The sequence below is a fragment of the Cherax quadricarinatus genome, chromosome 31 (assembly GCF_038502225.1).
Source record: "Cherax quadricarinatus isolate ZL_2023a chromosome 31, ASM3850222v1, whole genome shotgun sequence".
Taxonomy (NCBI): Eukaryota; Metazoa; Arthropoda; class Malacostraca; order Decapoda; family Parastacidae; genus Cherax; species Cherax quadricarinatus.
The window spans coordinates 6,362,269-6,387,415 of record NC_091322.1 but is presented as its reverse complement, the minus strand read 5'-3'; the positions used below and the strand labels follow the sequence as shown (position 1 = coordinate 6,387,415).

General features: G+C 37.5%; 1 protein-coding gene across 1 annotated transcript in view; it reads left to right on the top strand.

Annotated features, from left to right (window-relative positions):
* The first annotated feature begins 1,465 nt into the window (after nt 1-1,465).
* LOC128697817 (pyridoxine/pyridoxamine 5'-phosphate oxidase-like) overlaps nt 1,466-25,147 on the top strand; it is a 48,850-nt gene continuing 25,168 nt past the window's right edge. The window contains exons 1-4 of the mRNA XM_070090163.1: nt 1,466-1,624; nt 3,318-3,474; nt 9,384-9,483; nt 14,195-14,248. Of these exons, the coding sequence (XP_069946264.1) occupies nt 1,495-1,624; nt 3,318-3,474; nt 9,384-9,483; nt 14,195-14,248 (441 nt within the window). The 5' untranslated portion in view covers nt 1,466-1,494. The remainder of the gene's footprint in view (nt 1,625-3,317; nt 3,475-9,383; nt 9,484-14,194; nt 14,249-25,147) is intronic.

Sequence of the window (25,147 nt, the reverse complement as noted above, 5' to 3'; positions counted from 1 at the left end):
TAATAGGGGGGTTGAACACGTGTGGTGGTTGGGAACCGGAACAATCATAGTACTAGGGGGAGAGAACACAAATCTGTAGTACCCACAGTCAGTGGCCAGGCTTCAAACACCTTGTATTGTACAGCAATAAAGGAATGGAACAGACTGCCCGCACATCTCAAAGCCAGTCATAGCATGAACCAGTTCAAGGAGAGTGCCAAAAGGTGTCTGATGAATGTAGCTACAGAAAGGGAGGGGAATGAATTTTTATTTTTTTAGCTAACACACATGTAATTTTATTTTATTCACAGTAATGACCCTCGTATTGTAGATAGTCTTAATGACCCTCGCGTAGTAGATAGTCTTTTTAGTATGATAATAAGATGTTATCTCCATTATATAATAATAATAATAAGATAATATAACATTTATATTATAATAATAAGGTAAAAGGACCCCATTGGAAATAAGTCACTAACTTTTTTTGGGTTATCCTAGGTTCGCTACACATATCCTGCTATGTATGATAATCTATGTAACTGTATCTGTGTATACCTGAATAAACTAACTTACTTGGGGTTTGGACACGTATGGTGGGAGGGGGCTTGGACACGTGTGGTTGGAGGGGGTTGGACACGTGTGGTGGGAGGGGGTTGGACACGTGTGGTGGTAGGGGAGTTGGACAGGTGTGGTGGTAGTGGTGTTGGACACGTGTGGTGGTAGGGGGGTTGGACAGGTGTGGTGGTAGGGGGGTTGGACACGTGTGGTGGTAGGGGAGTTGGACAGGTGTGGTGGTAGGGGGGTTGGACACGTGTGGTGATAGTGGTGTTGGACACGTGTGGTGGTAGGGGGTTGGACACGTGTGGTGGTAGGGGTTTTGGACACGTGTGGTGGGAGGGGGGGCTGGACACGTGTGGTGGTACGGGGGTTGGACACGTGTGGTGGTAGGGGTATTGGACAGGTGAGGTGGTAGGGGGTTGGACACGTGTGGTGGTAGGGGTGTTGGACACGTGTGGTGATAGTGGTGTTGGACACGTGTGGTGGTAGGGGTGTTGGACACGTGTGGTGGTTGGGGGGTTGGACATGTGTGGTGGTAGGGGGGTTGGACATGTGTGGTGGTTGGGGGGTTGTACAGGTGTGGTGTTAGGGGGGTTGGACATGTGTGGTGGTTGGGGGGTTGTACAGGTGTGGTGGTAGGGGTGTTGGACATGTGTGGTGGTTGGGGGGTTGGACACGTGTGGTGGTTGGGGGGTTGGACATGTGTGGTGGTAGGGGGGTTGGACACGTGTGGTGGTTGGGGGGTTGTACAGGTGTGGTGGTAGGGGGGTTGGACACGTGTGGTGGTAGGGGGGTTGGACAGGTGTGGTGGTAGGGGGGTTGGACACGTGTGGTGGTTGGGGGGTTGTACAGGTGTGGTGGTAGGGGGGTTGGACAGGTGTTGTGGTAGGGGGGTTGGACAGGTGTGGTGGGAGGGTTCATACGGTTGTAGGACCGTCGCAACCTCTCTGCCCAACAATGCTACTGAGGCTCGCCCGGCCTTACTTCACTCTAATCAGTGGTAGAAGAATGGCGCTGCTCGGGGAGGATCAGGTGACCAGAGCAGCAGCAGCGTTGGGTGATAAGAGCATGTCCATTAATATTGGTGGTAAGTTAACGTTTCTTTTCGTCTGTTGCTGGGTCCTCGATGCCGGTGACGGGCTCTCGATCCAAGGAACTGAGCCTAACCTACCCTTCCTTAGAGGAAATATCAATGACTCCCATTACCCAGGCGCAGTTTGACTCGTACAGGTTTAGCGCTTTCCCTGGAATACGGGGAAATAATACTGCTGCTCTCCCAAACGTGTTCAGTCTTCAAGTCTTTTTAGTTTTTAGGTCATGTACATAATTCAAAAATTTTCTTTAGTGATTATATGGCTTCTGCTTTTCATAAGTGCAACGACAGTTTATTAACCATTTACTCCAGCGATTAGTACTGTTGTATGTGTATTTATTTATTTTATTTATTTATTTATTTATTTATTTATTTATTTATTTATTTATTTATTTTTATTTATTTATTTATTTATTTATTTATTTATTTATTTATTTATTTATTTTTATTTTTTTTATTTTTATTTTTATTTTTATTTTTATTTTTATTTTTATTTTTATTTTTATTTTTATTTTTATTTTTATTTTTATTTTTATTTTTATTTTTATTTATTTATTTATTTATTTATTTATTTATTTATTTATTTATTTATTTATTTATTTATTTATTTATTTATTTATTTATTTATTTATTTATTTATTTATTTATTTATTTATTTATTTATTTATTTTATTTTATTTACACAGTTTTTGAATGGTTACCATTGTAATACATTTTAACATGTTAATTACCTAGGATAACAGAAAGTCATACGGGGGACTTATTACCATTGAAGTTCTTAGCAGATACTACATTCTTTGGGTTTTTAACTGATATTAAGTCAGTCAAAGATTAATTTCCACATGATACAATGTCTTGTACAGAGATGGGTGATATATAATTGTGAATGAAGAAAACCCATGTTTTACAGAGCATTTCTGGTAAACTTAGGCCTAACTTAAGACTATATTGACAATAATTATTTGCTTATATTCATGGACATAAAACAAATATAAACAACACATCAAGGCATTACAAATAGAACAAACAAGCAGAAAGTTGTTTGTTTAAAGTTGATTTATGATTATAAGTAGTGAGAATAAGAATAGTATTTAGTTTTTAACATATTTGTGGTTGAAAGAATTGTTTACCATATTTAACATATTTAATATATTTAATTGCTATTAGGTTATATTAGGGAAAGGTGATGTTTTTACAGGAGAATATCGGGCTAATATTTAATTTAGGAGCTGGTCAGAACTAAGTGTTTTATTTTAACAGCATAAGAACATAAAAATGCAAGAGCACTGCCATAGATCTATTGGCTCATACTAGTCATTTCCAACTCGCACCCACTCATGTACCCCAACCAACCTACATTTAAAGCTACTCGAAGTTCTTGCCTCAGTGAGGCTTCCTGGGAGTTTGTTCCACTCTTACCAAACCTCTATCTCTATATATCCTTTCTAAATCTAAACTTGTATGACTTTAATCCATTGCCAATCCTGTCTTAGTTAAATATTTTCAACATAGTCGATGTACTGTTCAGACCTGATATCTTTCTGTATTTTGATTTTACACTAACATTTTACACAATTATTACATATTTCTGTACAACCCTTAAAATTGAATGCATTATTTTTGAAGATTAATAAGAATTTGTGTGAATGTCCGATAATTAGTTTCTAATTTAATGCAACATTTTCAGGGATGCGGGCACCCTACAAGTGTCAGAGAGAGGCATTTACTGAGAATGATCTAGTGGCTAAAGAGCCATTTGCACAGTTTGCTGCCTGGTTTGATGAAGCAAGACAGACTCCAGGCATCTTAGAGACTAATGCTATGTGTTTAGCAACTGCCACAAAGTAAGTTGAGACATGCACAGTATAATCCCTGTGTTAAGCAACAGGTACAATGTAAGTCAATACATAAACAGTATAACCCCTCCCTCCTCCTGTGTTTAGCAGCAGCCACAAAATAAGTCAATACATAAACAATATAGTCCTGTGTGTTAGACAACAGTAACAAAGTAAATCAAGACATAAACAGTATAGCTCCCATGTGGTTTTTGCAACTGCCACAATGTCATTACATAAATGATGAGTATGGCTCTTGTGTTTAGCAACGGCCATGAAGTCAGTGCAGAAACGGAATAGCCCGTGTTAAGCATCAGTAACAAAGTGAGGCAAGACATACATTATAGCCCCTGTGTTAAGCAACAATAGCCAAATAGGTCAAGAAATGTACAATATAGCCCCTTGTTTTTAGCAACAGTAACAAAGTGGGTCAATACATAAACGATGTTCAGCAACAGTAATAAAAAGTTTATGAATATAAAATTCTGTCTGTAATACTTTTGTCAGCTTTGGCTCATTAAAGTTAGATTGTCTATGTCTAATCGCTGAATTCACAATAGCCAGAAAGTCCATAGCATGTACAGCATTTTGGGTAAGACTTGTCTAATTTTAAATACCAGATAGATTTATTATTTTTTAGATGATATTAACAAGAAGTTAAAAAAAGAGATACAGGTTACAACATAATTCGTAAAATGAACAGATTGTAATTGCCTTGTTGTAAAAGGGTGAGTGGAAGTAATTTATGAACTTAGAATATAATATAATGCAATGCACGTTCTCTGAAGATTATTTCAGCAGACATGGATATAAGAAGTTAAATACAATAATTATTCAATGTAAAATTCTTGGTTCACCATCTCTGAATGATGAATTGAAGCATTTGCTACAGTATAAGGGAGTAGAAATAATAGAGGATACAAGTTGTACAGGAGGATGAATAATGGATGAAAATTCAATAAGCATGCTTCGTTAGAAAACATTCAGCGTAGAATGACTAAATTAATACATAGCACTAGAAATCTTCCTTATGAAGAAAGATTGAAGACCCCTAACCCGTAAACGGTCCAAACGTATATATACGTTTTTTCAACATTTGAAAGTATGTAAAAAAAGTAGATCTACTTTTTTTTTTGTTACATTTGAAAATATGTAAAAAAATGTAGATCTACTTTTGTAGCACTACACATGTGAACGTACATCTGCTTGGACCATTTACGGGTTAAATTACATTCACTTGTTAGATGAAGAATGAGGGGAGACATGATCAAAGTGTATAAGTGGAAGATGAGTATTAATAAAGGGGATATAAATAAGGTCTTGAGGATATCTCTCCAAGAGAGAACCCGCAGTAATAGATTGAAATTAGACAAGCTTAGATTTAGAAAGGATATAGGAAAGTATTGGTTTTGAAATAGGGTAGGTGATGAGTGGAACAGTCTACCTAGTTGGGCTATTGAGGCTAAAACCTTGGGTAGTTTCAAATTTAGGTTGGATAAATACATGAGTGAGAGGGGTTGGATTTGAGTGGGACTTGCATATGAGAGTGGATAGAATTATCAGAGCTTATTTCTTGAGTGGCATTGAAAATTGGGTTGGACAAATGTTTTGTTAGTGGGATGGGTTGTAAAGGACCTGCCTAGTATTGGCCAACAGGCCTGCTGCAGTGTTCCTCCTTTTCTTATATTCTTATGTGTTTGAATGTAGAATATTGCTGCCATGACTCTTATTAAGGAAAGAAGGTGCTTTTTAACAACAGCTTTGAAGTGGTTGACTTTGGCATTTTCCAGTAGAGTTCCAAATTTTAGTCTTTTATTTATATTGAGTTTTTACTCAAGTTGAGTCTTACGTAAGAGGTGTAAAAGAAGTATTTGTGTCTTGTGTTATGCCTTTGAGTTCTTTTGCAGCTTTCCAGGAAGAGTTTTAAAGTAAAGGTTCAGTTTGTATTGATTATCCTGTATATATAGTATGCACAGTAATATAAATGAATGTTTTGTATGTTGACAAGTTTATATTTTTGATGATTGGGAGCATGTGTTATTTAGCACTTGCTTGAGTGATCATTCATATGACAGCTTTTTGTTAAATTACTATTGTCTTTACAGGATTTGCTGAAGTAGATCCCCAGGCACAAATATCATAGGTGAGCTACGGATAGATTAGAGTAGCAGCACAGAGTAACTACTGTTGTTTGACACCCTAGTCATTGTATCTTTCATAGGATGCCTAATAATTTGGAGACCTTGGTTATGTGCTGGATGTGAGTGTTGAATCTTAAATTGCTGTTAAGGTATAGGCATAAGAATTTTCCATTTTTTTGTTTTACAATGAGTGAATCATTTATTATTATACTGAGTTGTACATTTGTAATTCTGTTTTTAATAATAATGTAGAAAATCTTGTCATTATTAAGATTTAGTATTGGTAGTCATCCAGGTAGAAATCTTTTCAAGCTCATTATTAACCCTTTGAGGGTCGACAAGCCCTCTCCGAAACTCGTTCTCAGGGTCGGCCAAATTTAAAAAAAAAAATAATTTTCTCTTATGAAAAGATAGAGAATCTTTTCCCGATCATAAGGACACCAAAAGTTTGAAATTTGATGGAAAACTTACGGAATTATGCTCTCGCGAAGTTAGCGGTCTCGGGGATATTTACGCATCGGCGATTTTGCCCACTTTGAGCCCCATTTTCGGCCAATTCCACTGTACTAGTCGACAAAAAACATGAATATTTCGCTAGAACTCCATTTTTTCTATCGAATGGGTGCAAGAAACTACCCATTTATGAAATTCAACTATCCAGTACAGTGGTCAGAATTTAGCAATTTTGCCAATTTCATACAAATTTCAAAAGATGCCAATTTCCAAATAGGGTCCAGAATAAACAAGAAAGACATTCCTGGCACTAAAATGACATTTCCTCTGGTCATTAGTCATGTCTCAAGGCCCCTCTTGTATTCTTTTGCTTTCCACTTTGAATTTTTATTCTCACAAAAAATATAAGATTTACTGTTATGCAGACTACTGCATTAGTGTAAAAAATGGTATAAATATTATTGGCGCACTTGTGAAAGAATATTAGACTCACCAGTTGACGTCTATTGGACCATTGGCACGATTTGTTTACTTTTGAAATTTAGTAAAAATCGAACATTTCTGCTACTTTGAGCTCAATTTCAAGGTATCTTTCATTGTAAAACCAGTCAAAATCATCTCAATTTCTGTAATATGTCTTCCATTCTATAAAATGAGACCAAGAAAACTAGAATACAACAATAAATACCATACGAAAATACAGTGCAAAGTCGCTGTTTTATTCCAAAAAAAACGGTCAAAGTTTTTTTTTCTCATTATGCACTGTGTGCTGCAGGATTTTTTTTAGACTGTGCACACTGACCACATAGACCCATTCTTTCATATGAAGGCCTACCAGCTTTCTCCCACTAGATTTGAGGGCGCTAGAATTTAGGCGTACTAGTACATCAAAAACCCTGGGTTGTAAGCCGTACTAGTACGTCCGAAATCCTCAAAGGGTTAACAGTGTTAGTGAGAGAAACCTGATATGAATAGAAGGAAAAAATTGTCATCTGCAAATAGAACGTTTTAAGTTCGTCAGATGTGTTGGAAAGGTCATTGATATACAGTACAGTAGATTAAGAACAACAGAGGACCAAGGATACTGCTCTGAGGCACCCCCCTGTTAATTGGTCTGGTTGATGAGATTTTGTCATTGATGGAGACATATTGTATTTTAGATGCCATATCTCTTCATTGCTCTAATCTGGTTAATATGTGCCATGTGTATGGAGATTGCTATGTATAGACATGAAATTATTTTGCTTTGATTATAAAAGTAATGGAGAATTCTTTAACCAGTGGACTTCATTGTTTTTGAATCAATTGATCAATCAGTGTCCCATATTTTCAAAGTTCATTAAATTAAAGGTCTGCTATGCATTTGAAATCATTCTTTTTATGTTAATATTTCACTGTTTTTTTTTTACAAAATCCTTAATTGCAGATCATTCTATATTTAAATTCCATATTTTCGAGAATTCTGAACAAGAGAAATGCAATATTGTATTGTTTGGTGTATAAATAGAACAAAAAAATAAAATAAAAATAGTTTGTGTGACCCTACAGATTTAAACAACTATAGGCCAATATCAAACTTATCATTGCTATCCAAAATCTTTGAGAAACTCGTGCACAGGAGACTATATTCATTTATAACGACACAAAACATACTCAACCCCTGCCAACTTGGATTCAGGAAAAATAAAAGCACTAATGATGCAATTATAAAAATGCTAGATCTGCTTTACACAGCATTGGAAAATAAGGAATATCCACTAGGAATTTTTATTGACCTAAGAAAAGCTTTTGACACAGTAGACCACGGCATCCTACTCCACAAACTTGACCATTATGGTATAAGAGGCCATGCGCTTGCATATTTCAAATCCTACCTTGCTAATAGGTATCAGTATGTCACCATTAAAGACACAGCATCATCAACATGGCCACTTGATACTGGAGTTCCGCAGGGAAGTGTCCTTGGTTCCCTGCTCTTCCTCATAAACATCAATGATCTTCCAAACGTATCCCAACACCTAAACCCCATTCTCTTTGCTGACGACATGACTTAGGTCATCTCTCACCCTAATCTTGCCACCCTCAACACCATTGTTAATGAGGAACTGCTCAAAATATTGACTTGGATGACAGCCAATAAACTTATGCTTAACACTGACAAAACCTACTATATTATGTTTGGTAGCAGAGCAGGAGTTGCGCAAATTAACATTAAGATCGACAACACTAATTGCCAGACATAATGAGGGCAAATTCCTAGGCCTATACCTCGACAACAACCTGAATTTCAGCACCCATATCCAACACATAACCAAAAAAGTATCCAAAACGGTTGGGATCCTCTCCAAGATACGATACTACGTGCCGCAAAATGCCCTTCTCACACTATACCACTCACTTATTTGTCCATACCTTACCTTTGCTATTTGTGCTTGGGGATCAACTGCAGCAACACACCTAAAGCCAATAATAACCCAACAAAAAGCTGCAGTAAGAATAATTACTAAATCCCATCCCTGGTAACACCCCCCCCCACTCTTCATAGATCTAAACTTACTCCCTGTTCAGTACATCCACACTTACTACTGTGAAATCTACATCTTCAGGACCTTAAATTCCAATATTAACCTTGACCTAAAATGCTTTCTTGATAATTGACAGAACCCACAGGCATAACACTAGACACAAACATCTCTATGACATTCCCCGTGCCCGACTAAACCTTTACAAAAATTCAATGTATGTCAAAGGCCCTAAAATCTGGAACACCCTACCTGAAAACTCTAGAACTGCAGACACATTCATCACCTTCAAAACTACCATTAGAAAACATCTTATCTCCCTGATACACCCTGTCAACTAATTACATGAATACCACCTGGTGGTTCACACTTACACTCACTCTCACATTTGACCATAAACAGAAATAACCTTAATCTTAAAATAATGAATCCTAACTAGTCATAAGTTGGCCTGTGATACTCCAATACTGAAACTATGTATTGTGCCAAAACAAAAGCATTCACATTGCTAAACTCACAAACTAGTATTTAGTCACTTAGCCATAATACCAACTTACCTCATAATTTGTAATATTTTAAAGTTAAGAATTAATCTAAGTCTGCCCGAAATGCCTAGCCATGCTAGGTGTTCTAGTGGCCCCCTCTGTAATTAGTATTTTACTACATGTAAACCACACAATAACCAAATTCTGTAAACTCAGCATTGTAATCCTTATAGAGAATAAACTTATAAATGCTTGAAGATATTCATATTGATTCAGTATAGCTGATAAACTTTACATTGCTGAATTACGTTTTCCAGGTGTGGCAAACCTTCAGCTCGTATGGTGCTCTTGAAGGGATATGGCAAAGATGGATTCAGTTTTTTTACTAATTACAATAGCAGGAAAGGGCAAGAGCTGGTAAGGTGAAAGTTATAACATGTAGCTTTGTATCATGGCTATGCTGGTTTATTCAGAGAGAGAGATTTCTTGAGATCTGTATTTATAGTACGTAGTCAACCTACTTAGTATGTTAATGCTGCAGTTCTCTTTATCTAATAAAGTTGATATATTTTTGTTCATATAAAACAGTATTTTAGGTTAAAAAAAAATGAGAGAAAAGAAAGTGAAAATTACAAAAGTGTGATGATGGGTGATATGTATTATGCACGGTTAAATTTAGCTATTTCTTTTGGGTGATCCTTGGAAGTACCCGTTTTAAAAAAAATTCTGGTTGATTGTTTTTACAGTGCAAACTCTGTAAAAACAGTCATTGATAAATGTACTGTACTTCTACTCACCTCTATGTTCCAGTCATAGACCAGGAGAGGAAATATGGGAACAAGAACTAGAGAAAACTCCCAACTACCAAACAAATCAGATGCAGTTCAGAAAATTGTATCTCAAGTGTTCGGAGCTCTGAGCCCATTTTTCATAAAAAAACCCATGTTATAATTGTAAACGTGTCCCACCTTTTTCAAGAAAATTTGTGCTATTTTCATTGCAAACAACATAAAATAATTCTCATCTAATTTTTGGTTATTGAAACCAGAAAATACACTAAAATAATGTAAAGATTTTACAGTGCTGTATTAAGTTGTGGTGCTGCCTTGCTCACTGGAAGTTGTTTCTTGTGATGCATGGATAAGTATTAATTAGAGGAAGAGAGGCAGATGGTGATGGGATTGGTATTTCAGTAACACTCTCGCTTCACACGGCGAGGGCCTGGATTCGATTCCCAGCCAGAGTAGAAACATTGGGCGTGTTTCTTTCCACCTGTTGTCTATGTTCCCCATCAGTAAAATGGGTACCTAGGTGTTAGTCGACTGGTGTGGGTCGCATCCTGGGACACTGACCTAATTTGCCCGAAATGCTGAGCATAACAAGGGGATATCTATGCAGTAGTATGTCATTGTTGTTAGCTAGGCCTGTATACCATGTACATGTACTTGTAGTAAATAAAGATATTATTATTATTATCATTATTATTATTATTATTATTATTATTATTATTATTATTATTATTATTATTAAGAGCAAATCTTGATGATCCAAATGGAATACAACAATATTAAAGAATAGACACATTTCAGGACAAACTTATTGGGGCACCATTTCAGTGTGTATAGAGCTTTATCAAGTCATGACTTGATAAAGCTCTATACACACCAGTATAAGCTTGTTCTGTACTATGCATCTTTTTGTTTTTAACAAATCTTGAGTGGGTCGGGGGAACCTAATGTTGTTCCTCATTAACGATATGATAGATTACTTACATGTTTATTACACACTGTGTGTGGATTGTATCTGGAGTTGTGGCACACCTTAATATGAAGGGGACAAAAATATTTTTTTATTCTTACCATTGTATCATTACTCTGTTGTGTACGTTTTAACCCTTAAACTGTCCACACGTAGATATACATTCACGTGCGGTGGGCTCCGAACGTAGATCAACATTTTATTTTCCATTCCTTCAAATTTGGTACGATAGGCCTGAGTCGCCTAGACAAGAAAGAATGGGGCTGTGCACTCATTGTGCGCACTATGAAAAAAATCGGGGACCACTTAGTACCTTGTGGGAGCACCAGTTCAACTGAGTGCCAGCTAAAGTAAATAGCATGGCAAACACCAGTGATTCACTTATGTCATATTAACGCTCACATTTTAAGAGGAAAGTAAAAATGGGTTAGATAAATGTATGAGTGGGTGTGAGTGGGTGTGAATTGGACCTGATTAGCTTGTGCTACTGGGTCAGATGTTGTATTCTTTCTTTCAGTGGATGTGACCTGACTAGGTGGGTCATTGGTCTAAGCCAGGGAGGTGACATGGACCTGCTTTGCATGGGCCAGTAGGCCTGCTGCAGTGTTCCTTCTTTCTTATGTTCTTATGTATTCGGCTGGCTAGCTGGCTGTCTCTGTTTGTATCTGTCTATATCTCTGTCTGTATCACTGTTTGCATCTCTGCCTCTCACATATACTCATAAATACAATTATATGTAATGTAAATTACCTAGGATAACCCAAAAATTCCAGGCCAAGTGCTATACAGTGTTTGTAGATACTATAAGACATAAATAAACATGATGCAAATAATAGCAGTGTCACTTGCTCAGCAATCAGGGAGCAGCTCATACACCACAAACCAATAGGTTTATTAGCCAGTCCCTGAGACACAGACAAGCAGATGGAAAGACAGATGCACACACAGGCAGACAGAAAGACAGATAAGCAGAACTAGACAGATAAGCAGAGGTAGACACACAGATGTACAGATACTGAGAGATAGATGTACAGATAGACAGACAGGCAGACAGACAGGCAGACTGACAGACAGACATACAAAGACATGTTTATGTGCAAGAGTAAAATTATATAGAGGCAAGGTTCCCTCCAGCAGGGCATATGCATCAAATGTCACTTATCTGACCCCTGTCATAACACCGTTATTCAAGGTTTATATTCCAGCATGTCTAAAATATTGCTGGGACCTATAAATACTTTGTATGTATTTCTAGACAATTGTAAATGACCAGGGCTGGTGAAAATGTTCACCTGTCAGTGTGATTGTTACAATTTGAGTACTATTTCAGTACATAATATTAGTGTCAGAGCAAAGATTGGCTATGAAATCACAAGACCTATTATAAATTGTAATTATCAAAACAAAAATTATATAAATTAAAATAAAAACGAGAAAAAAAGGTAAATCGGCAACACTTCTGCAAGAGGCAGGACTGGATGTTGCCGTCAGGTGAGCATCGAGAGCCAACTTCATGGTCTTATATCTCGGTAAGTACTGGTCCTAAATTTTTTTTTTTTGTCTTATACCACACAGAAAATAGCCCTCTTTAATTTAAAAACAAAATTTTTTTTTATTTTTCTTAATATTTGGAGCGCCACGCAGGTGAACGTAGATCTATATTTGGACAGTTTAAGAGTTAATAGCTCTTAAATTTTTAATATTTCCTCTAAAAGTTAGGAAGTCTGGTTTAACCCTTTCAAGGTTGGTGCCATACTAGTACGGCTTGCATGCCAGGGTTAGTGCTGTACTAGTACGCATAAATTCTAGCGCCTTCAAATCTAGCGAGAGAAAGCTGGTAGGCCTACATATGAAAGAATGGGTCTTTGTGGTCAGTGTGTGCAGTATAAAAAAAAAAATCCTGCAGCACACAGTGCATAATGAGAAAAAAAACTGTGTTTTTGGTTTAAAACAGCAACTTTGCAGTGTATTTTCATATGCTATATATGGTTGTATTTTAGTTTTCCTGGTCTCATTTTATAGAATGGAAGCCATATTATGGAAATTGAGATGATTTTGATTTGTTTCGTAATGAAAAGTACCTGGAAATTGAGCTCGAAGTAGCAGAAATGTTCGATTTTTGCCAAAGTTCAAAGGTAAACAAATCATGCCATGCATCCAATACATGACAACTGGTGAGTCTAATATTCTTTCACAAGTGCACTGATATTATTTATACCATTTCTACATGAATGAAGTAGTCTGCATAACATAAATCTTCTATTCTTTGTGAGAATAAAAATTCAAAGTGGAGAGCAAAAGAAATGTAGCAGAGGCCTGGAGACGTGAGTAATCAACAGAGGAAATGTTATTTTAGTGCCAGGAATGTCTGTCTTGTTTATTCTGGACCCTATTTGGAAATTGGCATCTTTTGAAATTTGGCAAAATTGCCAATTTCTGACCACGTTATTGGTTAGTTGAAACAGGTAAATGGGTGGTTTCTTGTACTCATTTGATAGACAAAATGGAGTTCTAGCAAAATAGGTATGATATTTGTCGACTGGAACATTGGAATTGACCGATAATAGGTCTCAAAGTGGGCAAAATAGCAGATGCATAAACATTGTCGAGACCGCTAACTTCGCGAGAGCATAATTCCGTAAGTTTTCCATCGAATTTCATACTTTTGGTGTCATTATGATCAGGAAAAGATTCTCTATAATTTCATGAGAAAAAATCATTATTTTTTTTTCTTGAAAAATTTCTGACCCTGAGAACAAGTTTAGGAAAGGGCCTGCTGACCCTGAAAGGGTTAAGATTGCACTGCAGGGGCAATGATCCCCAGAGCCATTAAGAGAAAAGGGATTTACAAGTACTTTAACTTAACCCATAAACGGTCCAAACGTATATATACGTTTTTTCAACATTTGAAAGTATGTAAAAAAGGTAGATTTTTTTTTTTTTTTTTTTTTTTTTACATTTGAAAATGTGTAAAAATCTTTGATCTACTTTTTTTTTCATTTGAAAATATGTAAAAAAAAACGTAGATCTACTTTTGGAGCACTACACATGTGAACGTAGATCTGCTTGGACCGTTTACGGGTTAATATGAGAATGTTGATTTATCATATGCTTATTATTTTTCTATTATTGTGTGTGTGTGTGCGCATGTGTGTGTGTATGCTGCATGTGTGTGCATTTGCGTGCGTGTGTGTGTGTGCGTGCGTGTGCGTGCGTGTGCGTGTGTGTGCGTGTGCGTGTGTGTGTGCGCATACGTGTGTGTGTATGCGTGCGTGCAAACTACTTTTTGTTGACAAGAGCACCAGACAACCTGTTGGTGCAGTCTTCTGTAAATTTATAAACACTCATAATTGCTACTCTTTCTTTCCAGGCAGAAAATGCCCAGGCGAGCCTTTGCTTTTACTGGGAGCCACTCAAGAGGCAAGTAAGTTAATAAAATCTTCAGGCGTGTTTAATGGTTTAAGTAACTTTTTTTCAAGTAATGCAGTTTTCCAACAAGTGTCATTGCTTCATTTAATATTAAACTGCTCATTTGACCTTTTAAAGCCTTTTTTGCATTTATTTTTATCAAGGATCCTGTATGACACTTTTTTTCCTAAAATATTTATTTGTTTTTTTCTTCATGAAAATATATTTACCAATGCAAATGGGACCAAAAATATTCCTAACACATTAGAGCATCAATGTTTTTTATCTAGCTGTATATGTATTTATATATAGAAACCGACATAGAATAATTTTTGATGACTCATTCTTTTCAAAATATTCTATCTGCAAAAAAATGTGAACTTTTTATCATGTACGAGGTTCAACACTATTTTTCATGTTATTTACAAAGAGCAAGCACACAAAAGTGACATGCTTGTATATACAGTACTGCATCCCTGAGTTAAAAAATAAATTACCAAGTTATTTCCCTACTCTCTATGCAGCAGATATTGTAGGTAGTAGGTTGGTAGACAGCAACCACCCAGGGAAGTACAGTACTACCGTCCTGCCAAATGACTGTGAAACAAAAACCTGTAACTGTTTTGCATGATGGTAGGATTGCTGGTTTCTTTTTCTGTCTCATAAACACGCTAGATAACAGGGATATCTTGCTTCTCCTACTTACACTTTGGTCACACTTCACAGACATGCACATGCATATATATATATACATACATCTAGGTTTTTCTCCTTTTTCTAAATAGCTCTTGTTCTTTTTTTTATTTCTTCTATTGTCCATGGGGAAGTGGAAAAGAATCTTTCCTCCGTAAGCCATGCGTGTCGTATGAGGCGACTAAAATGCTGGGAGCAATGGGCTAGTAACCCCTTCTCCTGTATACATTTACTAAAAAAGAGAAGAAGGAAAACTTTATAAAACTGGGATGCTTAAATGTGCGTGGATGTAGTGCGGATGACAAGAAACAGATGATTGCTGATGTTATGAATGAAAAGAAGTTGGATGTCCTGGCTCTAAGCGAAACAAAGCTGAAGGGGGTAGGAGAGTTTCAGTGGGGGGAAATAAATGGGATTAAATCTGGAGTATCTGAGAGAGTTAGAGCAAAGGAAGGGGTAGCAGTAATGTTAAATGATCAGTTATGGAAGGAGAAAAGAGAATATGAATGTGTAAATTCAAGAATTATGTGGATTAAAGTAAAGGTTGGATGCGAGAAGTGGGTCATAATAAGCGTGTATGCACCTGGAGAAGAGAGGAATGCAAAGGAGAGAGAGAGATTTTGGGAGATGTTAAGTGAATGTATAGGAGCCTTTGAACCAAGTGAGAGAGTAATTGTGGTAGGGGACCTGAATGCTAAAGTAGGAGAAACTTTTAGAGAGGGTGTGGTAGGTAAGTTTGGGGTGCCAGGTGTAAATGATAATGGGAGCCCTTTGATTGAACTTTGTATAGAAAGGGGTTTAGTTATAGGTAATACATATTTTAAGAAAAAGAGGATAAATAAGTATACACGATATGATGTAGGGCGAAATGACAGTAGTTTGTTGGATTATGTATTGGTAGATAAAAGACTGTTGAGTAGACTTCAGGATGTACATGTTTATAGAGGGGCCACAGATATATCAGATCACTTTCTAGTTGTAGCTACACTGAGAGTAAAAGGTAGATGGGATACAAGGAGAATAGAAGCATCAGGGAAGAGAGAGGTGAAGGTTTATAAACTAAAAGAGGAGGCAGTTAGGGTAAGATATAAACAGCTATTGGAGGATAGATGGGCTAATGAGAGCATAGGCAATGGGGTCGAAGAGGTATGGGGTAGGTTTAAAAATGTAGTGTTAGAGTGTTCAGCAGAAGTTTGTGGTTACAGGAAAGTGGGTGCAGGAGGGAAGAGGAGCGATTGGTGGAATGATGATGTAAAGAGAGTAGTAAGGGAGAAAAAGTTAGCATATGAGAAGTTTTTACAAAGTAGAAGTGATGCAAGGAGGGAAGAGTATATGGAGAAAAAGAGAGAAGTTAAGAGAGTGGTGAAGCAATGTAAAAAGAGAGCAAATGAGAGAGTGGGTGAGATGTTATCAACAAATTTTGTTGAAAATAAGAAAAAGTTTTGGAGTGAGATTAACAAGTTAAGAAAGCCTAGAGAACAAATGGATTTGTCAGTTAAAAATAGGAGAGGAGAGTTATTAAATGGAGAGTTAGAGGTATTGGGAAGATGGAGGGAATATTTTGAGGAATTGTTAAATGTTGATGAAGATAGGGAAGCTGTGATTTCGTGTATAGGGCAAGGAGGAATAACATCTTGTAGGAGTGAGGAAGAGCCAGTTGTGAGTGTGGGGGAAGTTCGTGAGGCAGTAGGTAAAATGAAAGGGGGTAAGGCAGCCGGGATTGATGGGATAAAGATAGAAATGTTAAAAGCAGGTGGGGATATAGTTTTGGAGTGGTTTGTGCAATTATTTAATAAATGTATGGAAGAGGGTAAGGTACCTAGGGATTGGCAGAGAGCATGCATAGTTCCTTTGTATAAAGGCAAAGGGGATAAAAGAGAGTGCAAAAATTATAGGGGGATAAGTCTGTTGAGTGTACCTGGTAAAGTGTATGGTAGAGTTATAATTGAAAGAATTAAGAGTAAGACGGAGAATAGGATAGCAGATGAACAAGGAGGCTTTAGGAAAGGTAGGGGGTGTGTGGACCAGGTGTTTACAGTGAAACATATAAGTGAACAGTATTTAGATAAGGCTAAAGAGGTCTTTGTGGCATTTATGGATTTGGAAAAGGCATATGACAGGGTGGATAGGGGGGCAATGTGGCAGATGTTGCAAGTGTATGGTGTAGGAGGTAGGTTACTGAAAGCAGTGAAGAGTTTTTACGAGGATAGTGAGGCTCAAGTTAGAGTATGTAGGAAAGAGGGAAATTTTTTCCCAGTAAAAGTAGGCCTTAGACAAGGATGTGTGATGTCACCGTGGTTGTTTAATATATTTATAGATGGGGTTGTAAGAGAAGTAAATGCGAGGGTCTTGGCAAGAGGCGTGGAGTTAAAAGATAAAGAATCACACACAAAGTGGGAGTTGTCACAGCTGCTCTTTGCTGATGACACTGTGCTCTTGGGAGATTCTGAAGAGAAGCTGCAGAGATTGGTGGATGAATTTGGTAGGGTGTGCAAAAGAAGAAAATTAAAGGTGAATACAGGAAAGAGTAAGGTTATGAGGATAACAAAAAGATTAGGTGATGAAAGATTGAATATCAGATTGGAGGGAGAGAGTATGGAGGAGGTGAACGTATTCAGATATTTGGGAGTGGACGTGTCAGCGGATGGGTCTATGAAAGATGAGGTGAATCATAGAATTGATGAGGGAAAAAGAGTGAGTGGTGCACTTAGGAGTCTGTGGAGACAAAGAACTTTGTCCTTGGAGGCAAAGAGGGGAATGTATGAGAGTATAGTTTTACCAACGCTCTTATATGGGTGTGAAGCATGGGTGATGAATGTTACAGTGAGGAGAAGGCTGGAGGCAGTGGAGATGTCATGTCTGAGGGCAATGTGTGGTGTGAATATAATGCAGAGAATTCGTAGTTTGGAAGTTAGGAGGAGGTGCGGGATTACCAAAATTGTTGTCCAGAGGGCTGAGGAAGGGTTGTTGAGGTGGTTCGGACATGTAGAGAGAATGGAGCGAAACAGAATGACTTCAAGAGTGTATCAGTCTGTAGTGGAAGGAAGGCGGGGTAGGGGTCGGCCTAGGAAGGGTTGGAGGGAGGGGGTAAAGGAGGTTTTGTGTGCGAGGGGCTTGGACTTCCAGCAGGCATGCGTGAGCGTGTTTGATAGGAGTGAATGGAGACAAATGGTTTTTAATACTTGACGTGCTGTTGGAGTGTGAGCAAAGTAACATTTATGAAGGGATTCAGGGAAACCGGCAGGCCGGACTTGAGTCCTGGAGATGGGAAGTACAGTGCCTGCACTCTGAAGGAGGGGTGTTAATGTTGCAGTTTAAAAACTGTAGTGTAAAGCACCCTTCTGGCAAGACAGTGATGGAGTGAATGATGGTGAAAGTTTTTCTTTTTCGGGCCACCCTGCCTTGGTGGGAATCGGCCAGTGTGACAATAAAAAAAAAAAAAAAAAATAAATAAAATAAAAAAAAAAATAATAAATTATCTATATGTTATAGTACCATTGCCTTGTATTATGTATGGTATAACCCAGGAATACATGCTAAAAAAATGTAGGGTCTTGGAATGACAAATAGTATGTGGTAAATCTTTCCTGTAAAGGGCACACCTTGTACTAAAGGTAATAAATCAGCTTTTGTTATAAGACTAGGGATTTGCTTTTACTCCCAAAAAATCTGTCTTTTACATTGTTAATGTTATAAGTTATAGGGTATACTTTATCTCAGCACAAGTCAGAATTGTCTGTTTCTTGCATCAGCGGTAACATACTAAGTGTTTTCATATCCTCTGTCTCTCCCTCTACATATTCAGAGTTAAATGTGAAGAAACAAGATATAATACTTATATTTAAGCTGTTCATCAATGTGGAAGTAATAGGTTTCCATTGTATCTGACCTGTGATCAACAATATAGTGGGGGGTAAATGTTTAGTAGTGGCCCGGGGCCTGGTGGCAAAGCTCTCACTTCACACGCTGAGGGTCTGGGTTCGATTCCTAGCAAGGGTGGAAATATTGGGCGTGTTTCCTTACACTGGTTGTCCATGTTCACCCATCAGTAAAAATGGGTACCTGGGTGTTAGTTGATTGGTGTGGGTTGCATCCTGGGCAAAATTGACCTAATTTGCCCAAAATGCTCTGCATAACAAGCAACTTTCTATATAGTAGTATGTCACTGATGTCAGCTAGGCCTGTATACCTTGTACATGTGCTTGTAGAAATAAGGATATTATTATATTACAGCCTCTCCTCACTTAGCGACGTACTCGTTTACCAACTGCTCAGTTACGACCAGCTCCCCAACCAGTATGCAAACCTAAGTAATGTGTATTAGAGCTGATTTCCTTGATTCTGTTTATTACAGTATATAGTACACTACTGTATAAACATTTAAAAATATACTAGAAATGTTAGAAATGGTGCAAAGGTGACATTAAAAACATATCTAAAGATGGTTGACACAAACCCACTACCAGTACAGTATGCTCCTTGCTTAATGACCAATTCGCTTACTGACCTACTCTTAGGAACAGAACCCCGTCGTTAAGTGAGGAAAGGCTATTATAGTAAGGTGACCTATAAACAAAATTATGCCATGGGCCCATTTGCTCCTACCTCCACTGTTGTTTGTTTCAATTTTTGGTTTAATGTATGTTGGGGACAGCTATTTTAGCATTTCCCTATTCATATATTTAACCCCTTGAGGATCCGTGTCATAGATCTACAGCTTTACATCGAGGGTCCAAACCGTAGATCTACATCGTGAGCTCAGCTCAGTCTGATAAGCAACTTTGCAGTGTTTTTTCGTATGTTTTATATAGCTGTATTTGCGATTTCTTGGTTTCATCTGATAGAATGGAAGATATATTACAGAAATAGATTTTGATTGGTTTTAGTACTGAAAATGGCTTGAAACTGAGCTCGAAGTAGCGGAAATGTTAAATTTTTTGCCAATGTTCAAGGGTAAACATATGACCTTACACGTCTAATACATGCCAGCTGGTGGGTCTAATATACGTTCACAAATGTGCTGATATTATTTATACAATTATTACAATATAGCATGACAGTAAATCTTCCATTTTTTGGTTTGAATAAAAATTCATTATGTGAATTAAAAATGAAAATGGAATTCATTTGTAAAACTTGAAAATGTAACTAATGAACAGAGGAAATGTTAGTTTAGTGTCAGGAATGCCTGCATTGTTTATTCTGGACCCTATTTTGAAATTGGAATATTTTGAACTTTGCACTAAATTGGCCAAATTACCAATTTCCAATCACTTTATTTTGTAGTTGAAACAGTTGAGGTGGCGATTTCTTGTGCTCAATCGATAGAACAGAAGTGATACTAGTGAAATAGCTAAGAATTTGGTCGACTGGAATAAAGTAATTGGTCTAAAATGGGAGAAAAAGTCGGCAAAATCGCTGATGCTGACACATCAAAATTCGCGAGAGCATAATTTCGTCAGTTTTCCATCAAATTTTGTACCTTTTGTTTTATTACCTTCAGAATAAGATTCTCTACCATTTCATAAGAAAAAATAACAAAATTATTTTTTGAAAATTCTTGGACACTGGTGCGCACTTTGAAATTTGGCCTTTGGACCCTGCAAGGGTTAAAGGCTATTTTAAAGATAGTCAGCACAATGAGCTTTTCATTAATGACAGTCCATGTTGATGGTGATTCCTTTGTCCCTTTTTGTTGGTAGTGTTTAGTACATTGCAGCGAGTTGCAATGCAGTTATTGAAAGAAAGATGAGCTTGAAATAGTACAGTCAGTGAGGTCAAAGAATATGGATTAAATTTAAAAATGTAGTAATAAAGTGTGCAGTAGAGGTTTAGGGTTATAGGAGGGTGGGTGCAGGTGAGAAAAGGAGTGATTGATGGAATAATGAAGTCAGGAGGCTGGTATTAAGAACAAGGTGGCATATATGGAAGGCCGAGTACTATGGAGAGCAAAAAGGGATCGTTAAAAGAGAACATAATAATGGAGAAACTCCTTAGCAGGTCTACAGGCTCTTATATTCAGAGAGAACATAAAAGGAGAGCAAATTTTGCTGAGAAAGCCAAGGGAAGAAGTGGACTTGTTACGAACAAGAGAGGAAACATGTTAGGCAGGGAGATGGAGGTACTGGAAAGATGGGGAAAGTATTTTGAGCTCTTATATGTTGAAAAAAGGAAGACGATCTCTTGCATAGGGCAGGGAGGTGTAAATCTTGTAGGAGTAAGGAGGCAGAGGTAAGTGCAGGGAAGTACACAAGATGGTGGGCGTACTGAAAGGGGACAGTGTTGTGGTAGGATGAAAATAAGGTTGTGATACTAAAAGCAGGTAGGGATGTTGTTTTGTAATGGTCGGTGTATTTAAGTACTTTTTTTTTTCTCTAACAAACCAGCCGTATCCCACCAAGGCAGGGTGGCCCAAAAAGAAAAACGAAAGTTTCTCTTTTTAAATTTAGTAATTTATACGGGAGAAGGGGTTACTAGCCCCTTGCTCCCGGCATTTTAGTTGCCACTTATAACACGCATGGCTTACGGAGGAAGAATTCTGTTCCACTTCCCCATGGAGATAAGAGGAAATAAACAAGAACAAGAACTAGAAAGAAAATAGAAGAAAATCCAGAGGGGTGTGTATATATATATGCTTGTACATGTATGTGTAGTGTGACCTAAGTGTAAGTAGAAGTAGCAAGACGTACCTGAAATCTTGCATGTTTATGAGACAGAAAAAAGGACACCAGCAATCCTACCATCATGTAAAACAATTACAGGCTTTTGTTTTACACTCACTTGGCAGGATGGTAGTACCTCCCTGGGCAGTTGCTGTCTACCAACCTACTACCTAGAATTTAAGTACATATATTCATAAAAAGAAAGGACAGTACCATAGGATTGGCAAAAAGCATGAATTGTTCCTCTGTATACATTAGGGAAAAGAGGCAAAAGATTGTGTAAGAGTAAAAGGGAAATAGCCTGTTGAGTATACTAGGTAAAGTGTTGGGTAGATTTATTTTTGAAAGTGATAAGGATAAAACTAAGTAGAATTTCAAAGGATGAAGGAGGATGTATAGGTCAGTGATGAGGCTCAGGTTATGTTTGTAAGAGAGAAGGGAACTTTTCCAGTAAAAGTAGGCATTAGGCAGAGATGTGTGATGTCACCCTGGTTCAATAAATTTATAGATGGAGTTGTAAAAGAAATAAGTACTAGGATCTTGAAGTGTGGGATTGGAAGATAATGAGTTTGACATGAAGTGGAAATTGTCACAGTTACTTTTTGCCAATGGCACAGTTCCTTTGAAAGAGAGGTTGCTGACAATGGTTAAGGAGTTTGAGAGGGTGTTTAACAAAAATTAAAATTAAAGGTTAACATAGAAAAGAGTAAGGTGATGAAAGATAAAAAAAAATTATGTAGTGAAATACTGGATATCAAGATTGAAGGGAGTGTGGGGGAAGTGAATGTATATATATATTTGAGAATGTACATGTCTGCAGATAAAATCTACGAAAGACAAGGTGAACCAAAGAATAGACAAGGGGGGGGGGATAGGTTGTGTGTTCAGGCATCTGTTAAAAGGAAAAAATATATCTTTGGAGGTTAAAAAAAAAAAAATCACCAGTTTATAGTGGTATCAACATTTTTATGTGGGTGTGAGGCATGATCCTCAAACATTGCTGCAAGGAGAAGGAAGAGGAGACTGGAGACAGTGGAGATGTTATGTTTGAGTGCAATGGGTGGTGCAAATATTCTGCAGAAATTTGGGAGCACAGAAACTAGAAGACTATTTGGGTTTATGAGAGGTATATATATAATTCAAGTAGTGGAGGAGTTGTTAAAGTGGTTTGGACATTTAGAAAGGATGACAGAGATAGCATATAAATCTTGGGTGGAGAAGAGGAAATGTTCAGCTCATCCAAGGAAGGCATGAAGGAGGTTCTAAGTATAGGTAGTGGATTGAGCATCCAGCAGGCATGTATGAGTGTGCTAGATTGAGGAGAGTAGAGACTAGTAAATTTAAGATTTTGATGCATTGTAGAAGGGTGAGAAAGATAACAAGAAAGGATTGAGGAAACCCAGGTAGCTGGAAAAAAGTGCTGGAGATGGGAGGTTCAGTGCCTGCACTCTGATAGAGGTTGGGATGGTGCTGTTTGGAGGGTCATATAAATTGTGATGTTAAAACACTTCTGGCAAGATAGCTATTGAATAAATTATGGTGATTTTTTTTTTATCAGCTTACATTGATGGAAGATGGTTGGCTAATGTGGATAAAAAAGTGGACAATGAAGCCAGTAATATGTATTGGTTGGTAGCTTTGTAGCTAGTGACAGCTTTTAAAATATTTTTTCTGTTTGATTTTGGAGTTTATTTTTAAATATTTTCAAAAGAGATGTCTTGAGAGAGACTGTAGCAAAAGATAGTGCTGGACTTGTGGGATTAGTTTGTTAGCTATTACATGGGAGTAAATGGGAAAGACAGACAGCAGAGGATGTGGAAGTCCACACTGAGTCTACCTACTGAGAAGAACTATGTAATTCTGCCTAGATTAACCCCTTCAGGGTCCAAGGCCAAAATCTGAAGTGGTGCTCCAGTGTCCAAGAAATTTTGAAAAAAAAAAAATTATTTTTTCTTACAGAATTAAAGAGCATATTTTTGTGAAGGTAATAAGACAAAAAAAAAAAAATCTGATCAGTACTTACCGAGATACAGTGCCAAGAAGTTTGTCAAAAATGATGTGGTGGCGGCAACATCGACGAATTCCACATACGCGCATTACATTATTTTGCGGTTTTTGTTGTTTTTTCTTTTCTTTTCCAATTTTTTTCTATTCCTACTAACATTTGGGGCCTGAGAGACCAATACCATATATAATGTATATATATAAACTCACTGTATTGAACACAATAACCGCACTAAAGTTATTATCATATTATTGTTTACCACTGTTGTTTATTACAATAAACATGCACAAATCTTGTATAATACTAATGTTCTATCATATATTTACATATTTACAATCACTGGACATGGTTTTAGAACTGCTGGAGCTTGTGGAACTCCTTGAAACAAGGCACCATGCACAGAGGCACCTTACATTCCTCACACATAAACCGAGTGTCTTTGCGTCTTTGTTGCCGTCTTTTTGTTTGTGCACAGACGATGCATCTCTTCTGAGCAAATTTCTTCTGAGTTGAAGGAAGTTGTATTATGAAATGATCACCTTCCCTCCTCAAACGCTTGGGTATATCCTGAGGAATTCGAGGACCATGTTGTATAGCAGGTGTTGTTACCTGGTACTTGATTATGAGTTGTCTGACAACAGACAAACAAAATTCACCATACGGTGGTCTGTTGTCAGTCTTTATTTGGTACATATTATATGCATTGAGCATTGAAATGTCCATGAGATGGAAGAAAAGTTTCATGTACCACTTGTAACTCTTACGAACACAGTCAACAAAACCAATCTGCATGTCACATTTGTAAACCAAGCCATGTTTTGTGTATAATCAATCACTGTCACTGGTTTTCGAATACGTTCATTAGTCACTCGATCAACTTTGCCACTGTCTTGCATTTCATTACGGTGAATGGTTGTCAACAATGTGACATCTCGTTTGTCATGCCACCGTAATGCCATGATGTCATTGGCAGTAAACACCTGCACGTCATCACCACGAGCACCTGCGTTGAGCCTGGGCATATGTTTACGATTAGAACGCACTGTGCCACACACATCTGTCTTGTTCACTCGCATGAAATCACTGAGTAATGGGCTTGTGTACCAGTTATCGGTATATAATGTATGCCCCTTACCAAGATAAGGTGCCATCATGTTTCTCACTACGTCACCTGAGATACCCAATAATATCTTGGTATCTTTCAATGTTTTACTACCCGTGTATACAACAATATCCAACACCAGGCCACTGTCACAATCACAGAGTACAAACAGTTTTATACCAAAGCGTTTCCTCTTGCTCGGTATATACTGCTTGAATGACAGTCTACCTTTGAACAAAATCAAAGACTCGTCAATTACAAGATTCTTGAATGGATAAAAGTATATGCTGAACTTTTGTTTGAGATACATGAAAACATTTCTAATCTTGTATAACCTGTCACTTCTGTCAGGCCTGGTTTTGTCAGAGAAGTGCAACATACGTAAGAGTAAGATAAACCTGTTCACTGGTATGATTTCACTGAAGACCGGGGTAGAAATTAGCCGATCTGTGG